Source organism: Phalangium opilio, unplaced genomic scaffold (assembly GCF_054372755.1).
Source record: "Phalangium opilio isolate 3A_F unplaced genomic scaffold, DU_Popi_V2 ptg000329l_1, whole genome shotgun sequence".
NCBI classification, from domain to species: domain Eukaryota; kingdom Metazoa; phylum Arthropoda; class Arachnida; order Opiliones; family Phalangiidae; genus Phalangium; species Phalangium opilio.
Window position 1 is genome coordinate 7,819,218 of NW_028324226.1, and position 9,943 is coordinate 7,829,160.

Here is a 9,943-nt window from a genome sequence, read left to right on the forward strand (position 1 = left end):
GCTACACTCTCGCTCACTACATGATCTTTTCTTAGAAAATTTAACACCAGGCTATATGAAAGTAATCTTTCCTTTATGTTAATTTAAGTCCACGTTCAAGGAACCACTTTGTTGGTTTTAAAATTTAACAATGTTTAAACTGTTTTAAATTTAATGGATATTACAGCCAATTTTGTTAGTTTTCAAGAAAATATCAGGTATATTAGATTCAAGTAGGAGATGGGTTTTAAAATTGAATTCACGTATTGTTTAGGTCTAAGTAATTTTTTATTGCGTTACTGACCAGGCTGATTCGGAACGTTGTCCTAAGCAATAAAATAGATTTTTTATTTAATTTAATTTAGTTGAAAATTTAGATACTTGTTCATTCTTCAAACCAACAAATTAAATATTTCTAAAGTTGCAGATTTTGCAAAAATCCTCTGCTAAATTTACAATATGAAATTTAAACAAGATGGTAGTGATACTTTAAATTAACCATTTAACCGTGACAAGTTTCTAAGATGTGTCATACTCATGGAACTTTATCTATACTTCTTAATGCTAGAGACTTACTGAGAACTAGTTTGAGAATGACTCGAGAATTGACTACACTTGGTTTTGCAGTCCATCTTTTTATTTAGTCTGTACTAAGCCTTTGACAGCGCCTCACGAGAATCTAAGACGTTCCACCTTCGTCACTTCATGACAAGTTCTCAGTAACCAGTGACAAACTTGTGGAACATATCTTATGATCTTATACTGTGACGTATATCTGTCAAATTTGATTTCATTCGAAGCTATTAGTAAATATGAAATAAAAAACTATTTTACTTTATTCATGGGCCTCTAACATCACAAATATCTTACACATATTATATCACTGTTGTTGAACCGTAACGAAAACTAAGTTTAGAAATCGCGGGTTAAAATTATTTCTTTGAAAAATAACCGCGGGTTATTTGTTACTTTCTAACTTGGCCATCTTCCTTGTTGACTCCTCATCTCAGGGTTAAGCAATATTTTCTAGTATATTAAGGTTATTGTCCACTATTATTATTAAATACCAAACACTGAACGTTTCGTTTTTACATTATTTTTCCTTCTTGATGTACCTTAAAAATTAATATTCACCACCAATAGCGTGCCGTGTTATATCCATATAGAGGAAGTTGCTCGTAGCTATCTATAATATCTATAAAATTTTAATGAAATTTGGTTATCGTTAGGGTTTTGATAAAAATTATTATCCTACACCTTTTTTTGTTATATACAAAAGACCTAGTCACTAAATGAACCTTTTCGAAACGTGTGAAACTAACCAAATATATATTTTTCGAATTCGTAACCCACTTTAAAGTCGATGAATTTTGGGACGAACAGAAGCTAAAGAAGTTTTAATATTAAAACTTATTTTTTCTTTACACGTCTCCGTACAAATATATATTTAAAAATATATATTTTTTCCAAAAGGTTCATGGTTTCTAGGCTGTAACCGTCATTTCTATTATTTTTGAATGACCAAATCAGGACTTCACTTGTTTTCCTTTAATTTAGACTTAAAAAGTGAATTCTCAGCGATAGAGAAACTGACAGATAAAAAACCAATTTGGTTTTATAATTAATCCTTGCTGTTATTTTTTCACACTATATTTTTGTGCTCTTAGTGTTAGTACTCGTGAAGAAGACTAGAACACAGGGTTACTTAGCTATTTGAGGACAGAAGCGTCTCTAATGTGTTGGTGACCCAACTGTACCGAGAACTTAGATCTAAAACAAGAATTTTTCTTGGATCTTGTTTTAGATAGAAATTCTATTTCTCAGTGCAGTTGAAGAGCCAAAGAAACCACTTCTATAGAAGCTATTGTCCTCGAATAGCTAAACCATGCTCTATATAATACTTACCTTTGTGCTGCTGCTGCTATTATGGCTAATGTAACTGGTAGTAATATCGCTATTTTACAGGTACTAAGAATTATTTGTGAAAATATATTGCTCATTAGAATTGAGGGCTCTTAGTAAGCGAATACTACCGGTTCTTTGGTCTAAATTGTTATCCTAAAGAAGTATTAGCTTAATTTAGCCCTAACAAGTAAACAAGAACGAATATGGTTAAAATAACATGTATTTATCACACATGTTTATGACAACAATAACAATTAACAATGTTACATCGTTTCGCACACAAAAAGTACAATACTGTATATATATACACAAAGTTATTCACTAGTAAATTAACTAATTATAATTTATACAATTTTTAGTAATATTGCTGAGGAGTATACGCGCTTATTATTTTGGGGGGGCGCAATGTATTGAGTTCCTGGGGGAGGGGGGTCATTGATTAAAAACTATTCACAAGAGGGCGTATCCGATTTAATTACTAGAGATGACTTTAACGGTCTGGACGGTGTGAATTTGTCCCAAAACCGGATATGGTTTTATTTGTGGCGTTGTCGCTATGATTACCACCATCCCTCTCCACCTCCGTGACCGCCTCCGTGTCCGAGTTCGAACGTATGTTCCTTGTGGTAGTGGTGAACTCTAAGTGGACAAGGCGAAAATTCAATTAGTTATCAATTCTGACCTGTTTAAGCTAACTTTCTAACGAATATTACATTTGGGTTAACTATTTCTCTGATTAAAGATTGTTAAACTGGTTCAATTGAACAAAAAGGTACTTACGGGTATGGTACGTGAACTGGGTATGGCTTGGGGTGAATTTCTTTGTGGTGAGCAATCGGGATTGGCAATGGCAATGGCAAGAAAGATGGTCTCAAGGCTTTGGCTAAGATACCGATGGCAGCCAATTTCTTCAGTTTGATATGAAGAGCCTGAGACTCTTGCACCATAACGGCGGCAATGACAACGGCGACGAAAGCGCAGATGATAAGTTTTCTCGTCATTTTTGGTCTACGAAAAGATATTTCACGAAATTAATTAAATTTTAATCCTTTTTAAGGGTTACTTTTTTTTTTGCCACGAAATTTCGTTTTAATTAATCCTGGTATTCTCTCCTAATAAAATTGAATCGTACCTTTTTAGAATGTTTTCTAAAACTTTAGAAAAAGCTAGGAGATCTTCTTAGGAGGGAAGACTGCGAGTGAGTGTGTCCATTGGTGAGAAACGTCCCTCCTTATATACTGGTCTTTTCCTTCGTTTACTACTTACTCTCACCTTCTAACGGGAGGTGGAGCTTCTAAGCTGAAAAACCTACAGTGGTTCCTTGAACTTAAGCTTAGAATAGCAACAAATCGTAGGTGAAGCTTTGGGGGTATTTTCAACTTTTACTCTTTAGTATGAAGCCATTCATATAAGGGGGGGGGGGAGCGCTGGGAAGTTCAATCTTTAATAATCTGATTTAAGTTTGTCTAGGGAGGGGGATAAAATACTTTCTCTAACGGAGTCTACGTTTTCCGGGGGGAATTTTGGATACCATTTTGGGAAACTGGCGATTTTAAAAGACGCCGTTCTCTCTCTCTCGCTCTCTCTCTCTTGTATAATATGCACCACTTGCGGCTTATCTAGAAAAGTGTGTCAGTCTGGCGAGCGAAATCTATATAGAGCTTCGATATACTTTTAGGATAGCCTCTAGGCTTATACTATACTATACAGGAATATCCCCTACTCTACCCGCTTAATACGGAATGTAATTTTAAATTCCGTTCTTTTTCTATACATACTGAAAATACATGTGAGATTTAAATAACATTGCTTATCTATCTCACTCTTACTTCACGCGTTGTTAAATTTGGTTTGTGATTGGGATCAGATTTTTCGATTATATCGGGGACATTACTACCGTTTCCGTGTTATTAGATGTTTGAAAGATCAAAGAGGATTGTGCTATTATAGTTTTAGTTCTCATATTGCATTACTTGGAAAGTAAACAAATTCTGAATGTGAATCTTCATTGAGTATTGTCTAAGTCTAGTGAAGGAAATTTCTCCATAATTTTACATAATCAGATTTTTCCGGTTTTATCTTGGAATTTTATATCCGACTGGATTGTTACAGATTTTCATTTAGAATTTTTTTTTACCATAGTTTCATCATGCGTGTAGTTTGTCTGATCTGAATGAACGTTTTGAAAGTGTTTGAAATATATAAATATTAACTTGTCAACACAGATGTGGAAGCATTTATATCTAGTTTATAAATTTAAATTTTATTAGTTCATTTAAAAATTGTGTTTCACGAATAGTGTATTCCGACAGCTTCTATATGACAGATACTACATTTTCATTAAACGATACTTGAGCAAATTTCGTATCTGCTGACATTTGTGCTTTTATTTGCAAATATGGTTAGGCAAAAGAACATCAGTTTTAAATGTTATTGCGAGAACCATTTCTCTTGAATTGTGGTCCTTCATTTAGAAAACTTACTTTCACAAAAGTTATTATATTACAGATAGAGCATTTATTTATTTATCTACTTTTAGTTAATTGCTTTTCAATTGAACAGCTAATAACTTTCAGATTACGTGTAATCGTTTTATACTGTCAAGGGTAGAGCCTGCGATTCCTTCAGTTTAATTAAAAGTATGACAAGTGAACCTATTTTGGTTTGTAAATAGCCACTCTTTTTCGACTGAAAACATACCAACGGCACACAACGGCTATTAATGTTGAAAAATAGTCTTAAAGTTTCAATTAACTTACGCAACAAGATTCAAATTAAACCAATTTTGTTCTAAAACTATGTGCATGATTCCATCCAATAAACTTTCAGATTATATTTGTATTATTACACAATAGGTAATCAATATTATACCCTTGACTAATCTTAAGTGGTTTTAATAGAGTGGAAAAATGATAGTAGAATGTTCGTATCATATTTCAACGAGTGAAAAAAAAATTGATATTAATCCGGTATTATCTTGATTCTTGAATAAAGAATGCGTCCGTACTCGAAAAACTAGTTTTCAACCATAGCGTATTAATAGATACACTGACTCCCAGAATCTAATTGTTTAAGTGATAAAGAGAAAATGTATGACGCAATTAACAAATTGCGTGAATCAGCCACGATTTCACCTTTTAAATAACTTTAAAAGTTTGGGATGACGTCATAAACACTGTAATTTTATAAATATTAAAGGTCAAAGGACATTTTTTAATTAGAGGCATTTATAAAAATCCAAAATAAATATTCGATTAACAAGATTAAATATACGAAATAAGAAAAGTATATTTTCAGGGGAAATTACCTAATGTTTTTTAATAAGGCCTTTGACACCTTAATATTATCAGACAATCGCATCGCACTTTGAACAAAAACAAAACTTTAAATAAGTATTATAATAATAATAATAATAATAATATGAACTTTCCATGTAAGGTATGTAATTCCGAGTATAGAACGCCTTGGCAAAGAAAAACCAGTATTTTTCAATATTTTACTTAGTTTTTTTTTATATTTTGATATAAAATTGGGGCACGCACATAAGACGAACGTTTTGGTTTCTATTTCCGTCTACACTTCCTCGATTTTTTTTTAAAGTGTTCCCGCCTATTGGTTGATAGTTTGGTAGATGACCGTATACATAATTTATAAAAATTGTCAATCAACAGTTCCAAATTGCTCAATTGTTACTTTGCAGTATATAATTTGTCATCAAATCTAGGGCATAATTTATCCAATTACAACGTAATTTTGTTTTAATAATTATGTTTTTCTTAGTCATTTATCTTTCACTCGGACTGATTGATCTCTTGACTTACAAATAGAGTTCGTATAATAAGCGGGGTTGGGTCAAGGTATCTTTTGACAAAAAACAACGTAGGTTTCAGAATTGTAGAAAAATGATCAAAAATCGTGAAATGTCTTGGTATTTGGAAATTAGTTTGTTTTAATCAAGGAGGATATACCTCTTCTAGTATCAGGCTAGTAACAATATAAAGCTGTGCAACGGCTATTCCCACGAAGGGGCATTGCAAGAAGGGAATAGAGACGACTGTCCGCGACAATTAGGCTGGTGAGCTTTGGTCTCTGTTAGTGATGTAGTCTGTTTAGTTGTTACCCTCTCCGCTTTTTACAAAGGAGAACTTATTTGAGACGAATCAGTCGATTGTTTTTGAGATAGATCAAAAATAATTTCCTTTCACCAAAATAAAACACCGACGACATTTCACATCTTAGGGACAGGGGTCGGGATAAGGGGAAAAAGTATTGGAACATCCTGTTTTCGGGGTCCTGGTACAATAACGAAGTTTCTTGGAATGTCAATTTTTTATGTTGGGGTCACATCTAAACTATGTATTTTAATACATTTAAAATAAATTACTGCACATGACCTTTTTTGTGTAAATGCATTAGAGATTTTAACACAAAATATGGCTACATTCTGCTAGCTCTTAACTGTATATCACTAAAAAACCTATAATTACTTACACCGAGTGCAGTCCCTATTTTTTGCTATTAATTTCATATACATTTATTAGCCCTTAGCAAAGCACTAATATTTTGTTATTAATCAGAAATAAAGGCCTAATTAATTATATTTCAATGTGATACTTCATTATTTATTAATAAGCGTGAAAACAAAAACGAACCATAGTCCAAAGCTCTTTTACTCCCATCCCATAGAAAACCACGCAACTGTTCGGCAATAGAAATTCGGGCAGTAGAAATAGACTTTCTCACGTTTCATACGAAACGTGAGAAAGTCTATTTCTACTGCCCGAATTTTTCACTCATTCTTTAAGATAATATTCGGTTTGAATATAAATCAATATATGTTAGTTTTTGATTACTTTTACAAAACGAATTTCTCAGGTTTTATAGGTGATAATAAGCTATAGGTTAGATTTATTTTTCTTGTCAAAGCATATGTTCCACGTTTGTGCAATTTCAGGTAGTTGTACAAGGCAAGTTTCAATGTCAGCCTGTAAAAATGCAACTACATTCTATTGAAACTAACTACTGCATATGTCGCTTGCGAAACGATATTAAACACGCTTCTTACTAGTTAGAAAATCGTGGCATTATTTTTTAAATTGGCTGCAGCGATTATTATCAAAATACGCAGGATTATAAATTTAAATATAGATAATCTATATCCTTAGCCTCAAACTATTTAAGAAATAAGCACCCATTGTAGTAACCACGACTTTAAAATTAGCAAATTTTGTCAAATTTTGCTATATTTAGTAGATTGATAAAAATTGGGGTGATTTTTTTTTTTGTCAATAGATTTAATGTCAAAAATTGGTGTCGGTATTTTTTTCCGAACGTGAGAAATTAAAAATCTAAAATATCCTTGTATGTTTTGCCAAAAGGAAGTTTAATGTTCAACTATAGTTCAACCACACTTGACATTAAGACTACTTCATTTTCTATACGGTTTAACACTGTATATTCATCCGCCATAAATATTGTCAAGTGCTCTTCAACAATTGTTGAATTAAATTTAGATACAATGTAGTAATTACCCTTTCAAGTGACCTGGGCGTTGTAATTTTTTTTTTTTTTTTTTTTTTTTTTTTTTTTTTGGTTAAATAATTTCCGTAAATTGTTTTTATTTCGGAAATCTAAGAGGAAAGAAAAAGATGTCATTTAGGGCGTCTGCTGCTTTGTCTGCTGTGTATTTACAAGTATTTTTTCAGGAAGTTTTTTTTATTCTTTGAAATTGATAAACCCTTTATATTTCCGCCCAATGGGATAAGGTTAAAAATATCACTTTCCGCTATTGTTTTAATCGTTTCTTTCTGTTTTTATTTTCAATTATTTTCTGAAGTTTTAGTTATATTTTAAAGAAGGCCTACTTCCGATTACGGTTAAGATTAAATTTATTTAGATAAGAGTTTAATTTTACTCTTTTCTATTGTAGGCTTGAATTTAATCAAGCATAGAATTGTAAATATTCTACCTAGTATTACTGATATTAGAAATTTGATAATCTATTTCGTAGAAAATGATTAAGCTAATTGACTTAAGTGCTCATATCGTGATTTTTTTTTTTTTTCAATTTCAAATCTAAAATTTTCCCGATATATTACCGCTATAATTTCCTGGTTAACGAGATAATTACCAGTTTTCGTAATTTACCAGAGAAAACCGGAAATTACTAATTTACTTGTAGTTTATTTAGATTTACATTACATATAAGAGTATTAGTCAACTTGTCAGACCTTCAGTACTCAAAGATGATGAATTTCAGCTTAAATTACAACGTAAGAATAGGTATTATATTTACCAGCGCAGTAATGCAATATTTTGAAATAAGATTTGTGCCCTTAATGAAAAGAAGTTGTTCGAAAACAAAATGAGCAACTTTAAACAATATTAATTCTTGGCTCTGCTTAACCACTGGTCAATTCAATGAAAGGTTCGATTACGAAAATAATGTTTTACTCGAAAATACACCTCCTTTAACGCATTGTCGTGCTTATTGATGTTATTTATGGTTTTTAGAAAACGTTAAAACGTAGAAACGTTAAGTAATTATTTTAATCATTTATCTAGTAAAAAGTTTTGTTTTCGTGGAACGAGACACATATTAATAATTAATCAAAGTTGAACCTATGAACAGTAAAAGACAATTTTAATTTTGAAGGGCTCCACTTATCTCTACATATTTTAATTCCGAAGCCTGTAACGTTTTCGGAATAATATCAAACCTTTGAAGCCCTTTTTAATTTTACACGGAATTTTTCCGTTTAAAATTTAAGAAACGGCACCAAAACCCCTGTCCCTGTCCCTGTGCCGGACGCGTCCGCGAAACGAACGCTTAGGATAAGAGAGGGAAACCGGTCGCGTCCGCGAAACGTACGCTTACGATGAGAGAGAGAGATCGCTAGCGTACGCGGTGGCGATACGAAGCTCCGCGTAGAGAGAGAACTGCCTGCCTGGTATATTAGTGAGAGGGGGAAGAGGGAGAGGGGGCATCCCGCTCGGAGAGAGAGGAAAGAAAGGTAGTTTAAATCTCGCGGGCTTTTTTGAGTGAAGGGAAACAAGATGATAATTTTCGTGCACTACTGCACTTTGTGCGCGTGATACATCAGAGATTATGCTGGATTAGGTTAGGTTTCGTAAAATAGAGGGGACGCTTTACGGTCATAGTGATTTCTGGTTTAGGGGATCCAGGATTTTGTTTAAATACATTATTTGATTCGTATGGTTTTTAAAAATTATACTTTAGTGGGGTGCACAATTTAGTTTCATTAATATTATTTGAAATGTGACGTTATTAGAAATTAAAGGGATACACGATTGTGTTTCAGAAATGTTTTTAGTTGTACGATTTATTGGAAATCAACTATACGGGGGGTCACGTGAGCCGTGTAAAATTACTATTAAGGCCCAGCCCTTGGGCCATCTTGTTTCTTAATTCTCAGATGCGGACGTTTTGTCGTGAAATTGAGGTTAGACGTTCCGTGCGTATATAAGCGGCCTTTCGGAAAAAAATTCTCACAATCTGCTACAAGCTCTCTAAGAAGTAAGAACGGAGTTAAATGAAGATAAGCCATAGGATTTTACAACATAGTGAAATTCTTTCAGTCTGAGAGCATTCTCGTCATAGTACACTTGACCCACTACGTTTTCGCGGTCTCATCTTAGAGTTAGCCCTAATGAATTTTCTTTCAGTACTTTTACCTTCGTGGTCTATATTCTTTGAGAGTTCATTGGAGGGGCGATTAGGAGGTCTTGAGTACTTGGATACACTGTTTTGAGTCTGTCTTTTTTCGCCCCCTCAAAAATCTAAACTTGTTAAAGGAATAATCCAGATACTCACGCACCTTTTTGTATACTCTCCAGCCTGTGTTGAAGTTATAAACGCTATATACCACAGCGCTGACGGATATTCTGAACATATGCAAATGTATATTTTGGAAGGTCTTGGTATAATTCCCTTTAGCCAGCAAGAAACAACACTTTATTTCGATGGTAGTGAAATAAGTCTGCTTGTTTGATTTGGCCTTCTGTTGTTGAAGGGGCTCACTGGAGCTGTTGGGGTGAA

At 33.1% G+C, this 9,943-nt stretch overlaps 2 protein-coding genes across 5 annotated transcripts in view; one reads left to right on the forward strand and one right to left on the reverse strand.

Annotated features, from left to right (window-relative positions):
• Positions 1-9,943, forward strand: part of conu (Rho GTPase-activating protein conundrum) — a 110,408-nt gene that overhangs the window by 48,383 nt on the left and 52,082 nt on the right. The window lies entirely within an intron of this gene.
• Positions 2,148-3,222, reverse strand: LOC149610638 (uncharacterized). The gene is made up of 3 exons (XM_089859402.1): positions 3,017-3,222; positions 2,665-2,892; positions 2,148-2,523 (listed from the first exon to the last, which is right to left on the reverse strand). The coding sequence occupies exons 2-3, from the start codon at positions 2,883-2,885 to the stop codon at positions 2,445-2,447; spliced, it is 300 nt and encodes a 99-aa protein (XP_089715528.1). The 5' UTR covers positions 2,886-2,892; positions 3,017-3,222; the 3' UTR covers positions 2,148-2,444.